Raw genomic sequence first — 20,782 nt, 5'->3', positions numbered from 1 at the left:
TCACACACGCACACGCACACACACACACACACAGCTAAGACATGTGGAGGACTGATGGTGCTTGATCATGTGACGTGTGACTAACAGCAGGTGATAGCAGTGGTTGGTTTATTACCAGCCTGTTGGAACCCCCTCTGGCTCTTCCTCCCTCCTCTCTGTGTGAATCTGTCTACCACTGTCCGTCTCTCTCCTCTCTTGTTTTGTAAGGCAAAGCTTTTTTTGTGAATCTGATATTATATTTAGGTAAAAACTGAACCAATGTAATGTAATGTGATGGTCTGATGCATTAAGGAAGAGAATACAGTCAGTACAGTTTTATGTGCACTATGCTGTGCATGTGTTCCAGGGATGCTCTGTACAAATTCTTACATAACAGTTTTAAGACCGCTCAGCATCTCCTCAGTGTGAGCTGTGCTGCTTGAACGTCTGCAGTATTATTTAGCCTTGGCAGCTAACCCGGGTTTGATTTCCTGCTAGACAGTAGATTTTGTGCGCTTGATGCTGAAATGATCAAATATCCAAATGAGAGGGGACGTGCGGGTCCTTTGATAAATCTTCTGTTGGAGTGTAGAGGCAGAAATAGAAAGCAGCTGGTTTGGTGTTATTCTGAGATATGCAAGAGGAGGGAGGTGGAAGTAGGTTGGCTTATATTTAGCTCAATGATTTGCATCCTGCTGTAAGCCAACCCTGTTGATAGCAGCCTGCCAAATATTCTTTGGCACTTTTTAGAAGCCTTCAAAACAAATGGCTGGACAATGGAGGGCAACCAGGACAGAAGGTTGGGTCTGAGAAAGAGGGCAAACATTCTTCCAGTGGGGATGTGACAGAATGGAGGAATAGTTAGAGGAAACAAAATGTGAGCTGGGACACAAAACATTTTTGTGTCAGCAAGTTTCAATGGGGTTTTGGAAACCGTTAGAGCCCACTGCAAACTAGGGTTATTGAAGTCTATATAGGTAACTGTCTCACCTGTATAGTGTGAAATAAGTCCACATTCATCACTGGAAGAAATATTTGATCTTGGGAGCTTTGTTAACTTTACTCTGCTGTATTTCAGCGACTCTGTCAGTCAGCAGCAGGACCGATAGTAGTTCCCTGGCTGTTTCTGCTCTGTTGGTAATGTTGCTACTGTTTCTGTGCCAAAGAAAACTGTTAGTAGGAAATCCAAGAGACACAAGTAGAGAGATGTGAAGCCAAGAGCCATAGCAGACAATTTTAGCTAAGTGGATTTCTTGATTGCATCAGCGTTATACATGTAACTGTCTAACGCGTTGATTGTATATATTCCTTGTCCATCTTAGTAATTTTCTTTAAAACTACTGTATAAAGCATACCAACAGAGACTGGACAAACAAATCGCATCAGAAGACGGAAGGGTGTATGAAAGGAAAAACGGAAGAACAAGTGGAGTGTAAAGAGTGAATGTGACCAGAAAAGCAATGGGAGAGGGAGAAAGAAGCACTAAGTGGTGTTTGTCCACGACTCCTTTGTTGCCTGCAGCATTGCATCCTAAGGACCATTGAGTGGAGTTACTCAAGCATGCAGGACGCTCCTGAGCTGGCATCAGTTTTCTAGACCAATTACAGTAATTATAACACTTGAGCAGTGACTAATGAGCAGAAAATTAGGCAGCTTTGATGTGGCCCATATTCATTTATGAAGGTATGGGTCGTACTAGCTCAACTCAAATAGTCATGTGACATTGAGATACAGTGCAGTATGTACAATTAGACTCGATTTGTCTTTATGAATGTGGAAAAGAAAAGTCTGGAAAGTATTAGGGTATGTAATGGTAAAAGGTTTTCAAAAATGGTCACTATATGTATTTTTCACTACACCACCAAGGCAGCTATACCATTCATATTTTTATAGGAACGGATTGTATATGGTTGTTTTTGAGTGAACTGACTATCAGTAGAGCTTATGTTGGTGCTTAACCAGTCAGCCTTAGCTGAAACATTTGAATGATGTGATAAAGGGTATACATTGAATGGTTAACTAAAGTAAACATATGAGTCAGTATTAATGAAACTTTTACAAAGACTCCACTAATGGTTTAAGTTTGGCATTGGACTTTTGTGTCCATTTTCCAGAAACCCAGACAGAACACGCTGCACAGTCCGATCAGCTTGACCCAGTTCTCTCTGTTCTTGTATTTGAGGTTGATATAAACTGTCTTTTGTGCCAGTTTTCAGAGCAGAAGTTTTTATTTATTTTTAAAATATTTTTTATTTTAAGATCTCCCAGTTTTTGATAAAGAAATGTCCATTTTCTTCTCACTTCAGTTCACATGAAGTTCTGTTCACTCCACTTTTATTTTAGTCATTTTTTAACCAGTACAGGACTCTGGACCTGTCTTTCTTCCAACATCCAGGAATGTTGAATCTTGTCCGTGCAGTTCATGGAGAGCACAGGGTGCACACTCAGTTTATATGGCTGTAGCTGTAGAAAGATGTGAGTGTACTGTCTCTATAACATCATAGGTTGGAACCCTTTCACTTATGTCTTTCCAGTCTTCAACATTTACATGCTTGTATAAGTATTTGTATAAAATAAGTATTGGAATCGCAAGTTAAACATATTTTATAATAAAAATGATGTGAACATTATTTATCTTCTGCTTCACATTATATTCTTGTTAAGGGTGATTGAAGAGCAGTAAATGCTCAAACTGACAATTCTTGAATCTCTCGTTGAGTATTCATGTGACTGTTTGCCACCACATTAAACTTGCTATCCCATGAGTCTCACCTGACGACGAGGTTGAATATGTGTAAAAACAGTTACCTACTGTATTAAAGTTTCACAGTGACTGGCCCCACCCTGGAAACAGGTGCAGGTCTGTTATTGTTCGCTTTGCCCTATTGTCACCATAGAAGCTGAACAGGACTGTACCAAGTTACTCTCACTTGAGGGGGGTTGTAAAAGGACTTGCTTTCATTGGATCTGAAGCATACATGAGAAACTGGTATCTCAACCCTTTAAATTGAAAAAGTGGAAATGGGTTGAGGGTTTGGATCACCGGGTTAAAGGATACAGATTATTTTAAATGCTCTCATCTGTTGTATTAAATCTATTTTAACCTAGTTTTATGACCTTAAATAGCTAATGGACACTCCTTTATATATATGTGTGTGTGTGTGTGTCCACTCCCCCTGTCTGTGGTAAAGTAGAGTAGGCCATTCACTGACCAGTCACAGAGGAGATGGGGAGGAGTCAGGTTATCTGTCTCACAGAGCTACCACGGGGCACAAGTGATACACAGACTTTTAGAAACTCACTCGGCAGACATTATTTTGTACTCAGTACAATGAGAGGGAGACATACCATACACTGTCCTCTTTGGAACAAACACTATGCCAGATGTGTACTTTCACATCTAGGCTCACATAGATTAAGTATTGGTTTATAGTTTAAAATACACACACACACCCACAAATGCAGACAGCCCAGGCAGGAGCAGTGGCGCTGCACCGGCAGGCTTTGTGGTTTAGTAGTTAGCTTGAGTGCCAGAGTGGAGGATGGCACTGCTCACAGCTGCTGGCACCGAGACCGAGCTGGAGTCCTCCAACCAGACAGAGGAGGATGAGGAATATGTTCGTCTACCCAGTCGTGAAAGCACGCAGCTGGAGGAGGAGGAAGAAGAAGAAGAGGTGGAAGAGGAGTATGTCTGTCTTCCCAGTCATGGAAGCACAGAGCAAGAGGATGAAGAAGAGATGGATGAAGAGCAACAAGTTTTGTGTGAAGGTAGTCTGTGGTCTCATCATGTGCTCTTCTTCTCTTCTTCTTGGTCCTGGCTAGTCTGTGCGCTAGCTTGCTCAGTGTATCGGACCTTTGTTCTGTCTTAATTCATTTGTTCTTCAGCTATGTGGATTTCAAAAGGGATTATTGGATATTAGTGTGACATTTAAAAGGGTATCTTGTCTCCTGTGGGTTGTGGTGTTATCCAGCAGATATCTGCTCTCAGCACAGCATGGTTCATCTACCTGCTGATTTGACATGTTCAAATATGGGCTTGGCTCTTTATACCAGCTTTATGCCAGCATGCCACAGTATGTTTGCTTACAGAAATTGCACAAGCTCTTTGATATCTTATTTGATATTTAGGTTTTGAGCTTGTGTTTAGTCTGGGATTTATTTCAAGGTTTAATATTCAGACTGAAGTTTTCACAGACATGGTTAGAAAGACAATTGAAAGACAGAGACAGGCTGTTGATGACACAGAAGGATGTGCATTGTAAGAGATACGTATAAATCGAATGCACTGTACCACACTTCTGTGATCTGATCAACTGAAAGTAACTAAAATGAGGGTTTATTACAAAATATGCATGAAAAGAGAGAAATTCTGATGTCACTTTGATCCTGTGTGAAGCATTTCGGACAGTGCATGAGACACTGAAGCATACACATGTTTTTATTGTGGCAATTCAGATTAATATCAGCCCAGGTCCAATAAGGAAATGGTACTTAACACACTCACATTACATGACATTTTAACAGCTCAAAGCAGCCTGGGATTGGGGGTATTTATTTGAATAACAAGGACTCCTTTCTGTCTGTTGTCTTGGTGTTTGTTTGTTGTTCTTGAACCTGTGTGTTGTCTGTTGCCCCAGTAGCAACACGGAGGCTGATAGAGCCAGACCTAAAGCCAGGAGTCTGCTAATAGGTTCTTACTGAGCTTTAATGACTCTGAGGGACCAAAGTTATCCACCAAGGTAGAACCCATATAGTTGTTTAACTTTACGCCTGTTGTGAGGGAGAGAGAGAGCAAGCGAGTGCGTCTGTCTTCAGTTACCTGCTCACCGTATAAAACACCAAGAAAACATCCCGATCACCTTCCAATATTAAGTTACACCTCCTATTACGCAATCCAGGTTATAGTTGCCTTCTCTGACCTGTGTCTTCACCAAAGTGGATTAATAAAGTAAATCAGTAAGAGAAGGTTACATTTACGTTGTCTGCTGACCTCACTGAAAGAGCAGGAAGTCCTATTTTATTTATAGTTAATAATTACATTTCCTAATTGTACAGAATTGTTGGTACAAGAGATAAGTAGTTGTTTGTCTAGGATCACAGCCATGTTGTTGTTTCTATTCAACCACGTCCGTGTCTCAGCAACTCGGCTTCCTTCTTAGCCTGGATACCGTCTTTACACAGCCACAGGTAGAAGTAAAGGTGTCCGCTGTCGTTATCGAGGCAGTGTTTTGCTATAGGCCTATACGCTTGCATTACTCAGTTTTAGCTTTACCCAGTTATTGATCCAACTTGGGTGGAGTATTGCCATGGAAATAAACCAACATGCTCCTCGTCAACAGGAAGAACACACACAGGTATGACAGGTAAACAGGCGGCACCTTTTGCTATCAAGTGTACAATCTCTTTGTTGGCCAGGTAGTCGACAGATACAAGTGATGCATTATGTGTGTGTGTGTCTGAGCACGTACACATATGAGTGTTACTTGGTTATCATGCCGATTTGTTCCCATGGTAACACCCTGTGCCTTAACTCATCCACAATGTGTGTGTGTGTGTGTGTGTGTGTGGTTTCATGTTGTTTATTTGTTTTTTAAACAAATAAATAATAATAATAATCAACATTTTAATTCGTACTATAAAAAAATAAGAATTTTTAGCAAATGTTGGAATGTGAACATACTCAATAAGGTGGTGAACAGTTGTCTGATCTGTGATGGGTTCATAGAGGTTCAAATCCTGGACCAAATGAATGACAAACATGTTAAGGTGCCCTTATTTAATCAAACAAAATGCCCATGTGGAGCTGCTCAGTGTCATGCACACTCATTCAACCTTGAAAGAGAAAAGAGCAACTTGTTCAATATTGGATGGTAATGATGGGACGTATCTCTAACTAAAGCACAGCCAGCTGAGGCCTTGTGTCTGTGTTTCTAGCAGCCACACGCTGCCTGTGACGTATGAGGATATGAAAATATAATGTTTGCATTGGCTAGCTCTGTTTTGCATTCTGGGAGGCCTCTGAGTTAGCACTGCTGTGCACATGCCTTATATGAAATCTGTCCTTCTAGACTGGAATATATTATTATTTCTGTGGAAGTTGAAATAGTTCAATTGTTTTGTGTTGTAATCGTGTGCATCATATTATCTCACTGTGTCCCCTGGCATTACACCTCCAGACAGTGTAACATCACACACCGTCTCTCTCCAACTCAGTGTTAAAAGTGACTAACAAGGCAGTTAAAAAATAAGCATCCTCATCCTGTCATATCCACACCAAGTCATTTTATCTATCTTCAAACACACTCTGCAGTTGCATATCGTGTATTCTGCCGACAAGACCCTGTTTGAATTTTGCCCTTTGAGGTGAATAATAATTCCAGTCTAGACTGGAGGCTGAGTAATTGAAGTCAGAGCTTTGTATGAGGACAGAAGGAATTGATAATGAACGTGCTCATTCAGCTGAAATAGCAGTGCTGGGGTGTGACCACTCATATTATGTCCAGAATAGAGTTGCTTATCTTTTCTAAATCACTAGACATATAGGTTGATGAATAGGTGGGTCTGTATAGAGGTGTAGTGTATGTAGTATGTGGGTGTGTACTTCTTAGGAATATAATATGATTCATGAGCTGAGAACAAGAACACGGTGGAAAAGAAAGACGATAGGAGGAGCAAGAGGGGAGGTCCTTTTTTTGTTTTTTTAACTTCAATATGAAATCTAACATGTAGCAGTGCTGTGTGTTAGAAACACTGAGAATCTTATATAATCTTGAGTTGAGTCATCTTATATAATTTGTAACAATTATTCATGCTGTTTAAAACCATAGCTGACATATATCTCTCCCTAAATTACATTGTGAGCTCATAGCAACATATTCTCAGCCATCTACAGTCAAAAACTCACAGAAGTTTGTTTTTGGAAATATTCTCTTGAGACTTAGACTTTTTTTCTGTCTTTGTGTCTTTGCAGTACTTTGTGCTGACAGAGTGGGCCAGATGACGAAGACCTACAGTGACATTGATGCTGTCACTCGACTACTGGAAGAGGTAAGATCATCGCAAAAGATCAAAACATAAAGGACTACAGTATATGCAGACTGTGAGGCGCTTTGGTCCCGTTATTATGTGGTCTGATAGTCTAAAGTCAGGTTGCTTTATGAGGTTAATGACAGAGGAGGTTTGATAGAACCACATCATAAAACTAGTTTCTGCAGCTGATATTCAAATATAGCTCATCCATATCAGAATGTCAGGCAGGACGTCACTGGTGAAGAGCTCAGCCAGCTCTCTGCATAAATAACTGTGAAAATAGAATAGCATCATTGTTCAATGAATCATGGAATTCAACAGCCAGCCAGCCAGCCATCTAACTATTAACTAAAAGATGTCAAACCATCAACAAACAGACTGAACAACTGTTTTCATTACGGGAGACTTCATTGTACTGCCCTCCATTACCTAGAAAAGTTAACTTCCTTGTGATGACAATGCATTAATATTCACTATTCTGAGTTTAGTAACACTAAGCTAAACCTCCTGATCTAAATGGATGTGGACTTTTGTGTTTACCAGTAGCATGTAGCATTTAAGACGAATAATATTGTTACTGATTGCAGCCAGATGTAAAACAGGAGTGGCTGGCACTCATTGGCACATAATAAGCTTTTAATTATTGTTCTTTGTTGGGAGTTTTCTGAGGCTTTCTTGTTCCACCTTTTCCTTCCTTGTTTGTTGCATGTCTTTCACAAACATTATTCCTAGAGGACAAATTTGCACAGCTGTCATTTGAAAAGAGTTGTTTGACAGTTTGGGAAAAACGCTTATTCACTTTCTTGCAGTGTGTCAGAAAAGATCAAACTACTCTCATATCCATCTGTTAAATATGAAGCCAGCAGCCAGTTAATTTAGCATACAGACTAGGCGAGGTTCTGTCTGAAGGCAAAAGTCAACCTCACGACAAGAAAGTGAATAAACGTATAATTCCTTCAATGTCTGCAATGTTTTCAACTGTTTTGCTGTTAAAACACTAAAGAAAACTTTGTGTCGGTGCAGAAAGAGCGTGACTTGGAGTTAGCAGCTCGCATCGGACAGTCACTGCTGAAGAAAAACAAAGCCCTCAGTGAGAGGAACGAACTGCTGGAAGAGCAAGTAGAGCACATACGAGAGGAGGTACACAGCAGGAGCGTGTTTTTGTGTGTGTGCTTCTGTATTTGGTGGTCAAATGTGACAGTGTTTGGGAAATGTCTTCATTTCTGCACAATTAATTGAAATACTATCTAAATTGCAATATGACCAAGTGCAATATGCAAATTGCAGAAGCTACAGTTTTTTAATAAAGGTAAAATGTGTGACAGAACAGTCAAAGTGCAGAGATTCCCTGGCCTACAAATCCTGATCTCTAGATTTAAGAAAACATGTTTGTTTGGTACAGACCCCCAAAAATGTCACATCACAATTTTTCATTGAAAATTTTAATTTAAATTAAATGTAATTTAAATTTAAAATGACAAATCGTCAATTATATCGCAATATCTGTAAAAATAACCATGTCGTGCAGCCCTATTTATAAACAAAGTGTATATAGTCTTTGTCATATTTTATAGGACCACATACTGGTGGTCTCTGAATGTGCTTTGTTATGGTTTGTGTTCTTTTAATTTAACTGTCATCTATCTACATATCTCTTTCCCTTTTCCACAAATAGGTTTCTCAGTTGCGTCATGACTTGTCCATGAAAGATGAGTTGTTACAGTTCTATACCAGCGCTGCTGAGGAGAGTGAGGGGGAGTCTATCACCTCCACACCGTAAGTCTCCTTTCATCTCCTCTTCTGTCCTTCTAGATTAAAATCATGCAGTGCATTTGTGCGTTGAAAGTTAAGTCTAATGAAAACTACCCATTATTTTTGACAGCCGATAATACTAGAAATTGATTTTTCATTGCCCCACTAACAAATAACAAATCTCCATTTGTGTGCGTGAAGAAAAAATAATTTTAAAATGTGAAAGAGAGTAGTAGACTAATAATAATAATAATAATAATAATAATAATAAGATCAACACTACAGAGGTTGTTCCCACTACTGCATATAATGTGCATTTCACAGCATAGTAATGGATGAGTGATTGACCTACTGATTCAAGTTTCTCTCTCATGGGTGTGTTTACAGTGTGCGTCCCAGTGAAACCAATGTGTCAACTCCAACTTTTTTCCCCTTGGACTCCTTGCAGAAGAAACTCAAAGATCTGGAGGAAGAAAACAAATCATTGCGATCTGAGGTACACATTCACGCTTGAATTAAACAAACACACACTAAACAAACACATCGTTAATACATTTCAGCATTTTCTTGTTTTTTAAGTAAATCTATATTATTATTCCTTTGATTACTTATCAAAGTATGTTAACATTTTTACATTGCATGTAAATATTGTTTCCAAAAATCATAATAACCCATGTAATAGTAAGCTATGTCAAAGTTTAAACCAAACATAATGATCATCAAAATCTAATTATTTTATTTATGTGTTTATTTATATGGGACAATGCACATTAATCAACACTGACATTAACTCTAAACTAAGCTAAGCTAATTAGCACCTGTAGTCCCAACACAACTAAAAACTAGTGTGTTTAATTTCACTTGTTGCCAGAAATACTGTTTGTGTTCATTAGAATGTCTTGTAAAACAAGTGTAAACATGACCTTCTGGTTATCTTTGAAGAGAAGTCATTCATTGGGTTAAATAATAATGACTACAGTGTGTAGTATTGATAAGTAATGTCTGTTTTTTCAGGCCAGTCATTTGGAGACAGAAACTATCTCCTATGAGGAAAAAGAGCAGCAACTTGTCAATGACTGTGTCAAAGAACTACGTGAGTATTTGACTGGCGGGAGTTTTATTATGCTCAATGTTACATCTTTCGACTGCTGTCTCACTCCCTAAAGGCAGCGGGGAAGGTTTTTCTTGGCAGATTCTCACTTGAACACCTGTTGATGCTTCCAGGTAATTCCAACCTGCAGATTTCCTCTCTGGCTGAAGAGCTGGCCAGGAAGAGTGACGACGTCTCCAGACAGCAGGAGGAAATCACACACCTCCTCTCCCAGATAGTAGACCTCCAGAAGAAGGCCAAGCTGGTATGAAACTCCCCCTAGTCATCTCTCATACTAATAATGTAAACTATCTGCTGTATATTTGCCTTATTAATGCCTGTGTGTGTGGATACATTGGATACAGTGTTGTCCTATTTTGTCTGGCATGTTTGTAGTATGCCGTGGAGAATGAGGAGCTGACTCAGCACTTGGGGGCAGCCAAGGACGCCCAGCGACAACTCACTGCTGAGGTTAGGCAATCCACAACGCTCTGACCGTGGCTACATCATCCTCATTTTCTGCAGTGGCAGCTTCCACCAATAAATATGTCGCTAGAAGAGCCTGCCTAGGACCAAATCCTGTTCCTTAGATGTGTATACTCCTTCAGAAGCATACACTTATGCAGGGTATTTTTTATGATAACAGTATAATCAATAATGGTTCAATATGAGACATTCCACATCACCACAAATAATATAAAACCTGCATTACAAAGCGCTTTAAATCAACGAAAACAGAACTACACCTACATGTTGTAGCACAGTTTGTCTCTTTTTTTTTAAGAGTTTTTTTCTTAATGCTTCCTGTCTCGTCTCTCATGGTCTTTCCTTTCCTTTCCCTTCCTCCAGTTGCGGGAGTTGCAGGATAAGTATGCAGAGTGTATGGAGATGCTTCATGAGGCTCAGGAGGAGCTGAAGAACCTAAGAAATAAAACTCTACCACTCAGCACACCAAGGCGTTTCCACTCTCTGGGTCTCTTCCCAATGGTGAGCTTGAACAAGTATCAGAGTATCTCCATGGCCCCCAGCAGCTACAAACTCCTTTTACATTTTTTTGCCTTCTTCTTCAGGACTCTCTGGCAGCAGAAATAGAGGGCACCATGAGGAAGGAATTACAGATGGATGACCCGGATGTAGAAGAGCAGAGGTATCAAAAAGGCTCAGCTTAAAGGAAACAAGGATAAAGGGTTGCTGATGATTTGGTCTGACTGTATAGCGAAATGTTCTAGGTTGATATGTTAAAAAAACCCTCAATTCGATATTTATGTGATCATGTTTCTCCAGATTGCAACCAAAGCGAGTTTTCCAGACAGTGAAAAACCTCAACCTGATGCGTCAGCAGCGTTCATCACTAGCCCCCTCCCCTCTCAACATCCCAGGCTCCAATCAGACATCATGCCTCACCTCAGGGCGCTCCAGCAGGGTGGGCACACCTCGCTCCAACTCCATATATAGTAGTGAGATCGGAAGTGGGATTTTCCTGGACAACAGGAATAGCAGTATCCTGGAGAGTCCAGATGATGGGTACGGACAGGTTGACACATTTTACACAACTCACATTTTAGATTTTCTTCGTTTTGAATCTCATTTCTATGCTTTTTATTTCCTCTTTCGTCCTCATTTTCTCCAACAACTAATGGGATGCCACTCTAATTTTTGTGTTTATTGGTAACCTTGGTGTTTGTTAGTGTATTCCTGTTGTTTATGTTGTGCTTAGTAACTAGCTCTAGCCTTAGTTTCAGGTTTCAGTCATTAGCTGCTGCCTTTTTATTAGTATCCAACACAATAGGTAACAACTGAGCTTTACAAAATAACAAAACTGAGAAGGAGAGACATTCTGCTTTTAAAACTCTCTACTGAAACCCAAACAATGTCAACTATGTGCCTCTCCCCAGGTCAGAGGACTCTAACAAGCGGCCCCCTGGCACCCCAGGGACCCCGGGTAGCAGGGACCTGGAGGCAGCCCTTCGGCGTCTGTCCCTCCGTCGCGACAACTACCTCTCAGAAAAACGCTTCTTCGAGGAGGAGAGGGAGAGAAAGCTGGCTTACCTGGCCAAAGAGGAAGAAAAGGGAGGTGGGGGGAGTAGCGGAGGACCGGGAACACCGACGGAGAGCCTGCTGTCGCTATGCTCGCATCCCTCCCTCGGAAGCGTCTGGTCGGGATACTCATTCACAGCGAGATCCTACCTGCCGGAAAAGCTGCAAATTGTAAAGCCGCTAGAAGGTGATTATTCCTCTCAGAGACACAAGTCCTCTAATATTCAGAATGTGCACAATGAAAATGAAAGTTTTCAGCAACCTCAACAGAATCAAAATCAGACAAATTCAAAATGTATATTTTTACATACTCCCCAAAAACAAGCCCTTCACAACCAGCAGCCGAATCAATATCTGATTTTTCAAAAGCACAGTCCCTCCACCATCTGTCTGAGTGCCTCACAGGGCCCTAAGACCCTGCAGAGGAGCTCCAGTTTGTTGGAGCTGAGCAGCCTGCGGCGCTCACAGCCTCACCTCAGAGCTCCACTGGCTTTAGTCACAGGTCTGCTGGAGGTGTTGGAGCAACAGGAAGGCAGTTTAAATCTACAGCACTCCTTTTACTTCAGAAATACACGGGCTCGCTGCTGGTTTGAAGTATAGAATACCAGACAGCCTGCTATGTGCTGCTGGTGTGAAGCCATTAACACCCATTATTGTTTTACATATACATTTGTGCTATATATCTTTGAAGATTATAGATTGAAGTGTAAGATTCAACCCTTATGAAAATGTATACCGTACCATAAAGGGATATTGCATGAATGGCCTTTATGTCAGTTTTAGTTTAGTTCCCAGTGTTACATTTATCCCAAATACATCACAAATGGTGAGCACTCAGTTTTTTTGCAGTGAGAGAGAGTCAATATGTGGTATTTTAAATGGCACACATATTTTTCAACACAGTTTTCTTATGCCTTGTTTTTTTAATAGATGGTTTAATATTATCCTATAAGTATTTATTCCCATACTGTATTGGTTATGGAGTTTATATGTAGTTGAATTGTAAATATATTTGATGTCAGGTATTTATCCACACAATGATGCAGTTAAGATACAATTCTCTTTAAAGCATTTTCCCAATCTTAAGTGGACACAGTTTTTAAAACTGTTGTCACAGAGGTATTTCCTATTTTGTGGCACCACCTAGTGTTCAAACTCAAGTACAGCATTTGCATGGTAACACTGAAACGTGATACATAAACACCAGATAATGTGCTTAAATTAAAAGACAAAATTAAACATGGCCTTTTTCTTTTGGGGTGAAGGACAATAAATGTGGCACTGTTTAATTTCAAGTCTAATGATGGTTGTCTGAGATGTGAGAATTTATTTGATTTGTTATTTCTTGGTAACCTCATAGTATTTGTGTTCATAATTATTTCATGTATAATAATTCTGGCTGATGTCAGATGACTATCTAATTTAAAATTAACTAAGAAATACCAATATTTGAGTTTTGGCATATTCTTACTGTATGAGACTTAAGTGTAGAGACAGTTTCTTCTGCTACATTAGTGCCATACTACTGTATGTACTGTCCATCCCTTTCACTCCTCTTTTTTTCCACCTTTTTCTTTTCTTCATTTTTGTTTTGTCTTGTCTTTGCACTTTACTTCTTTTTTTCTTCAACTTGTCTGTTTTCTCTGTTGATGATTTCTTGAATAAAATCTTACTAATTTTCTCACCTTCCTTTTTCTCTCATTCTTTTTGTGTTTGTCTGATGGGTCTGTGTACTGACATCTCTCAAAGGCCCTTCATGTGTCACGAGAAAACAACCATTCATTGGACTTGAAATGTGACCAGTTTACTAAGTGCAAGGAAGCTCAATAAACAGAGAAACATTGCGTACAGCAGCATTTTATTCACTGTTACTGCAGTATGTGTGACAGTCTGTACGTGCTGCTTGAAGAAATATTAACAGTAACAGTCAAAGAATATGCTTTATCCTGTCCATCTTGTCTGTGTGACATTAATTGTGTGGCTGTTAATATGCATGTGTTATACTGTGTCCCCTCGGGTGTGTGTGTTTCTACTGTCTGCCTGTGTATGTATCTGTTTATATACAGTATAATGTCTGCCAGTGAACAGCTGATTTTGATCTATTTTTAAACATTTATACATAGAAATGACATTTACTGAACAGACATAATGTCACTGTCTACATACAGTGTAGTGCTCTGTTTTTGCATGTAGCATATGATACTGTAATAAAATGTAAACCTTATAGAAGTAAGGGGAGACTGAAGCTGATGTGATTTGGGTTGGATTGCAGTATTAAGTTTAGGGAAGCAGGCCTGCGGCTGAGTCTAGCTGTGTGCATTTGCTCGCCCTTCTGTGATTATGACCAACACTGCCACTGCCCTTGAGGTCACAATAGTAAGACATTTTAAAAGCATCTAGTTTGCAATTTTTTTTATATTTATTGACAAATTACAAGTTTTTGATATTGATTAAAAAAAGGTCACTTTTACCATAGTTCTGAGATGCATTTGTGAAAGAGAGCAACTTAAGACAGATTGAGTTAACCTGAGTGTTTCTCTGACTGTTTCCCCAGGCTCTGCTACTCTCCATGCTTGGCAGCAGTTGGCTCAACCCCACATGGGAGCTCTGCTGGATCATCGGCCCGGTGTGGTCACGAAGGGCTTCCGCACTTTAGCGCACGAGCAAGAGCAGGAAGACTGGCAACTGGACCAACCAGAGGAGGACGAACTTTCATGTGACTCATTTACTGGCTTGTCAGGAGAGAGCCCTGCTCCCATGGATCTGCCTCGCTCTACCTCTTCTCCCGTCTGCTGCAACAAAAACGGAGACGTCGATGACGACAGCCAATCAGAAACATTGCAAGGAGAAATGTGCCGAGCTAGAGAAATGATGCAAGTAAAAGATGGACATGTTGCAAACATGCCCCTTTCCTTCTCCAGACCCTCCCTGTCTTCTTCTCCTCTCCCCTCTTCTTCTGAGATGAACGGGCATGTGGACCTCAAGGAGCTCCAGGCCTTACAGCCCGCCACAGTGGACCGTTTGCCTGGTGAGGGAGCACTTAGCTGAGCTCACTGCACTGCATCCACCATCCCATGTAATCCTGGAGCATGGGGGTAAAGGGGAGGGGGTAAGACGCGGGGTGGGAGGGTGAGGGATTTGAGAAAAAGCATTCACTGGACATCTCACAACCCCAAAGTGACATCCTCTCCTGCACGATCACGCTCATGTGCACACACCTTGCACACCCACCCGTCCTACCGGCAGTCCTTGTGCAGCCATCGAACCCCATCAACTCAGAGTACATGTTTTTTTTGTTCATTCATTCACGTCTTCCTTCTCAGTTCACACCTCCTTTCACTGCCACACTCTGCTTCATTTCAACCAATCACACTTATTTTTCGATCTTCAGCGATGCCTATCCTCTTCAACAAATCTTCTGAAGTCTATAACTTAATGGTGTCTTTAATTATTCTAATATAGATATATGTATATGTATATATATAATTATATTAATCTCTCAATCTTTCACTGATGACCTGCAGCACAGAATAAGTTTCTTGTTTTGTTGTGATTCATTGAAAATTCATTGTGGCAATAATTTCTTCTAGCAGTCAACACTAGCTCACCACACAAACACATGCATGCAGAAATATCATGGCTAGGGTCTGGTATGTGGGCACGTACGTATATATCGGGTATTATTAGTGCAGCTGTCCAAGTCACATGATCACATGACACCCACAGTGGGTTAATATTGGAGTTGACCAGTAGCTTTGGCGTAGGGTCACCTTAGTACACACATGATATATGATTTCATTTAGTTATTGATTGCAGACATTAAAAAAAAAACATGTTAAAGTGGCAATATATTTTCAACATGGTTACAAGATGTTAAGAGACAAAACACAAGACATACAACATAAAATTAAACAATACAAACTTAAAATCCAAAACTACATCATCACATCATTACCAACATGAGTTTGAACAAAGTGACAATCCTGCATTTACCACTACAGCACACATTCTGGGCCAAACTCACAAACTTTGTGAACCTATCCTTTGATCAAAACATATGTATGACTTCAGATAATGAAAGTGAAATCTCCCTCATACTTTGTGGATATTCAGTGAATACCTTTCATGACTGAAGTGACTTTGTTGAAATGAACCCTGGGACACAATTTCTGTTTCATGGAATCTGCACACCCCATCATCACTACAATACTTTATTAATTTGGGAGCCAATATGCCAGTGCTTTTGCTTGGGGCTTATACTATGATCATGGCCTTTTTTCTCTCCACTTTGTTGTGTTTTTTTTTTTACAGTGTTGCTTGGTGCCCTTTGTCTCAGTACTTACAGCCTTCTCCTCTGCTCTATTCTCCTTCTCCGTTCCTGTAGTTAATTTCCCAGGGAAGTGTATGTCCCATACTAGCTCTACGTACACCTTCACCACCTGCCGGATTCTCCACCCCTCGGATCAGCTGACCTCTGTGTCCCCAAGGTAAACATCTTCAACACCTGACTACTTTTATCACTTTATTCTGTTTTTTAAATGTCTGTAGAAATATTATTTAGTCTTTGATGTGTACAATTGAGTGTAGTGTACTATTATGAACACAAGATGGAGTCATTTTCCTATCTAGATTCCATTGTTGCATTAAATCAAATGGCACATCTACTGTAAACAGGAACCCTTACACAGAAAATGAATGGAGACCTAGTGTAATAACATTGAATCTCCATTGTGTGCTGTAAATCAAATAGCTGCTTCTCTGCCAAGGAGCAAATTCCCCTCTTGTCCCCCTCCAATAGATTTTGAGGCAGGGCTACTTTGATGCCACACTCACCTGACTTCATACTCTCTAAGTCCCTGCTGTCTGATTGGCCTTGGCAGGTCAAGTGATGAGGAGGATGAAGTGGAGTTGTATCATATGGTTGTCATGGCCGGAGTAGAGCAGACCCATTGAGTGCACCCGCTGGGGTGCACATGGGTGAGGCAATGCATGGGAGTGCATTCCATAAGACTGTGGGTGTGTTTAAACTAGAATAACATCAGCAATTTGCCTCTAATGTTCTCTGCTGACATGTTTCAAACTAACAATCCAGCTTCTGACACAATGCTGTGACTCAAATTACCGATCAGATCTAACTTTGTAAGGATTTGAGCGTGGTTGTTCAATCTTTGAGAATAGTATGTGGTGGAAATAATCTAAGAACAAAGGTCCACTTCCTAGCATTCAGAGCTTTTAAACACATGTAGTATCTTCATTCAGCGACAGGCACTGGCTCAAGTGTAATCATGTGATCTGGTCCTTTGGTCAGTTGATAACAAGTGGTTGTATACTGGGGGAGATCGTAAACCCTGTCTCAATGGAATGCCAGGGATTTAGCACCTACAACAAACCAGTGAACACTTTAAGACCTCTGCTGGTACACCCAAAAGACTGGATTACTTTGAGGTCTGCTTTGATATATCCTCCTTGTGTAAGACCACTTAGCCCATGTGAACCAAGGACCAGATAAAGGTACCGGTAATGTGATGACGCCTGATGGTTCGTCCACAGTGCCTACTTGAGCAGTGTGTGACAGCTGCCTCACTGAACTGCAGCAGCTCCCACGCCTGTGGTATCCACACAGAGAGCCCTGTGTTTCTATACTGAGTTTGCCTTTGATAAATACGGTACAATAAAAGCATTGTTAACATATGAATGGATTCTGACCACAAATGCTTTCAATCTCAGTCAGATACAGGAGGTGTTATTATCTTTCATGTCTGTGACATATTCTTCAGGTATAGACATTGAAACTGTATATCTATGTGTAGATATATGTCTATATGTTGATGACATAATGTCAGTATGAGTAAGAATGTCTATTTTTGCTGGGAACTGCACGCAGCTCCCAGCAAAAATAGGCAAAACTTTGACTCTAGTGAAGTGTGAGTCAGCTCCATTTACTGAATGAAGACCAACAAGTGGACTTTAGTGCTTAGTTTCTTTTCACCGTGTAGCTACTATCTGGGCTCTAATAATTAAGTTATTGTGTGACAAATAATGTGTGTAAAAATGAGTTCTTTGTCACTACTGATAACAAATAACTCTGATTTTATTCTGATCTGAACTCCACATTTTAGTCGCCCAAACAGGAAAAAGGTTTGATTACTGCAGTTATGTTTTAGGTTGTGTGTTAATTGTACTAAAAACCAAGTATTAAGACTTGATAACTCATGACCATTTATTTCTGTCCTTGCACACCCAATGCCCCGTTCCTCCTCTCTTTCCTCTATCCTCCTTCACCCATTTCTCCACCCCTTACTCCTCCATCTCCAGCTCAGCTCTAGGCTCTTGTCAGAGCAGCGCTTGCATCAGCAGCCCTACCCCCATTTCCTCTCCTATACCCTTCTCTGCCCCACCCACACCTTCCTACACCCCCTGCTGCACCCCACGACGCCTCTCCCTCTCGCTCTCACTAGCAGAGTCCTCCACCAACCTTAGGGACTCCACCAAGACCACCAGCACCTCTCTAGGCCTGGTGCGCCTCCTGCTGGAGCATGGGATTTCTGCCTCAGTGTATGACCCTCGCAGCTGGGACCGAGGGTTTGATGCCAGTGGAGCTTCGACACCCGTGGTAGGAACGCAAGCGAAGAAGAGCGGCGACATACCTGGGGAAACCAAACCTAGACGATTGGGGAAACGCCCAGACACCCTCCTCCTCCAGCCCTCCACCCCGCCCAACTCCCCTCGTTCCAAATCTGCCTCCTCTACCACCACCTGCCCAGTTTTTCAGTTCAGCCCCACCAATGATGACCCCCCATTTTATGACACTTTCCTCGCCTCTAAACCGGCTCGTACCATTCTGAGGGAAGTACTGGGGGAGGTGGAGAGGGAGCGAGGGGGGCAAATAGATGATGATGGCCAAACAGAGATGCTGAATCTGCGACTTGTGGACAAACTGAAAAGTTTCCGCACCCTCCCCCCTCATGCTGCTTCTGTTTCATCTGGGAGTAGTCTATTAGCCCCCTTTGGATCTACTGGACTGGGGAACAGTGCACTCGGTGGCGGGCTCCCAGGTTTGAATGCAGGGCTGAGGAGGAATCGAAGCTATCCTGCTATGGTAGGAGCCAGTATGGCCATGAAAGACCCGGGAGGCCCCCCTAACACAGAGATACTCATACCGCATACAATGCAAACGCCACATACCCAACACGCAGCACATACACAAGAAAAAGGCAAAATGCAAACAAATCACACCCTGGTCACGAGGGCCATACATATACCACAGACACTACATGCACTGGAAACAGTCACACCACAGACAATAATACAGAGACACACCAGGCCAAACGACGGACTGCAGGATTCAGCAAGCAATGACCATCACAGTGATGAAACTGGGACATAATGGGAAATGTTCAGTGTTTTAGCCCATATTACAACACACATGATACAACACGCATACAAATTTATTGACAACCAAATACCCTTCATAACTATATAGACATCCCTCAGCTGTGGAATATCCCCAGAACCAAACAGCTGCAATAGTCCACCCCCCTCCACCTACAGACTCAACTATACAGTAAGTCATCTTTCCTAACCAGGCAGACTCCAGCTGATTTATTTAAACAATCATCAGTCTGATCAACGCAAACTGAATGAAATGGTGGTGAATAAACCATTAGTGGCTGACACTGTTACACTGTGTTATACTCATACACTGTCAGACTAGACTGATGATGATGGAGTATGTTGCCTTCCTCAGTGTCCGTTGTAACTGTATATTGTATAAGCTGTGTATGCAATATACTGTGTCATATATAGTATAAGATTAAAAAGCCCAATCTGGTGAAAGTACAGCAGAGCTTTCCCCTCTTTCAGTCTCATTTTCCTTCTGGACCTGAATGTGCACTATTAAATAAAGGCAACACATGAATTTTAAATGCCCTGTATTGGCCCGAATATAAGATTGGTTTATTTCTTTAGATTAAGAAATGCAAGTTGTATTTTCCAGGAATGCACAATTATTCATTCAATAGAACAGATGTTACTTTAAGAAGGTGCTGTGTTATGGGTCGTGTAGTGTTGATAAAAAAACATTTTCCCCGTTAAAGACCACCAGAAATGACACATCTGTTGACAGGTTCGGTAAGAGGACAGAGAGACTAATAATGTCAAATCCAACCAGGAAGAGAAAAATAATTCTCTTCCACTGTAAAACTACAGTCAGTAAAGCTGGCTGCTTGCCTATAACCAGCCTTTATTTAGCTAAAAGATTTTTTAAATTGTAATATTTTATACTTATTTAAATGTGGAAACACATTCAAATATGATTAATTTGCCTTCATTGTTTAATTTAAAGTGCAAAAATCTTATATGCGGGCCACTATGGTATTATAAGCCTTTGATTGTTTGTGTCTCCATTATATTGCACTGGAGAGAAATGGAAGTTATGATGTTGGCACTAGAGATTATTTCCTACCAGCAACTCTCTTTCTCCTCTCTGTATGTATGTAATCTGTATTTTCAAAAATAATCCGGATTGTGGCTTTAATGTGTCATCTTGCTGTGACTTACTATTCTTATGTGCCTAAAAACAGCTAACATACTGTATCTTATGGGAGAATCATTTGTCATATTTTGTTATTTTAATGCAGTAGAGAGAGAAATTGAGAATAATGGTGCGAATTAATATATTTGCATCTGAACCTGCTGAGGGCCCCCACACATGCTCATTTGTGTCTGTCTATTTTTGGCTCTTTGTTTTCGTGTCCTAATGAGATTGTGTGAAGCATCCCCTTTATGTATAATCACACAGAGACATGTACCACATAAACTGTAATACAGACCAGTCCAGTTATATAGACACGTTTAAAATACTGTGACTACAGAACCCAAGAGGCAGCAACAGTT

The 20,782-nt window shown here is 40.8% G+C and overlaps 1 protein-coding gene across 8 annotated transcripts in view; it reads left to right on the top strand.

Moving 5' to 3' along the window:
* The window catches only part of LOC118335864 (trafficking kinesin-binding protein 1-like), a 33,662-nt gene extending 13,081 nt beyond the window's left edge, over window positions 1-20,581 (top strand). For 4 of the 8 annotated variants that reach the window (XM_035672344.1, XM_035672341.1, XM_035672343.1 and 1 more), the window contains 14 exons: window positions 6,950-7,026; window positions 8,032-8,148; window positions 8,684-8,784; window positions 9,148-9,256; window positions 9,775-9,853; window positions 9,985-10,115; window positions 10,247-10,321; window positions 10,700-10,837; window positions 10,921-10,997; window positions 11,135-11,374; window positions 11,746-12,074; window positions 14,442-14,915; window positions 16,272-16,374; window positions 18,203-20,581. In XM_035672344.1, coding sequence (XP_035528237.1) covers window positions 6,976-7,026; window positions 8,032-8,148; window positions 8,684-8,784; window positions 9,148-9,256; window positions 9,775-9,853; window positions 9,985-10,115; window positions 10,247-10,321; window positions 10,700-10,837; window positions 10,921-10,997; window positions 11,135-11,374; window positions 11,746-12,074; window positions 14,442-14,915; window positions 16,272-16,374; window positions 18,203-19,274 — 3,096 coding nt within the window. In that variant the 5' untranslated portion in view covers window positions 6,950-6,975 and the 3' untranslated portion in view covers window positions 19,275-20,581. Of the gene's footprint in view, window positions 1-3,307; window positions 3,748-6,949; window positions 7,027-8,031; window positions 8,149-8,683; window positions 8,785-9,147; window positions 9,257-9,774; window positions 9,854-9,984; window positions 10,116-10,246; window positions 10,322-10,699; window positions 10,838-10,920; window positions 10,998-11,134; window positions 11,375-11,745; window positions 12,075-14,441; window positions 14,916-16,271; window positions 16,375-16,767; window positions 16,904-18,202 lie in introns of those variants that run through there. The other 4 variants (XR_004797078.1, XM_035672346.1, XM_035672345.1 and 1 more) reach the window with 4 other exon arrangements.
* The last annotated feature ends 201 nt before the right edge of the window (window positions 20,582-20,782 follow it).

This window comes from Morone saxatilis, unplaced genomic scaffold, assembly GCF_004916995.1.
Source record: "Morone saxatilis isolate NCDOM2014 unplaced genomic scaffold, NCSU_SB_2.0 Contig24, whole genome shotgun sequence".
Taxonomy (NCBI): Eukaryota; Metazoa; Chordata; class Actinopteri; family Moronidae; genus Morone; species Morone saxatilis.
The sequence above is the reverse complement of the archived record's forward strand: the minus strand, read 5'-3'. Positions and strand labels throughout refer to the sequence as shown.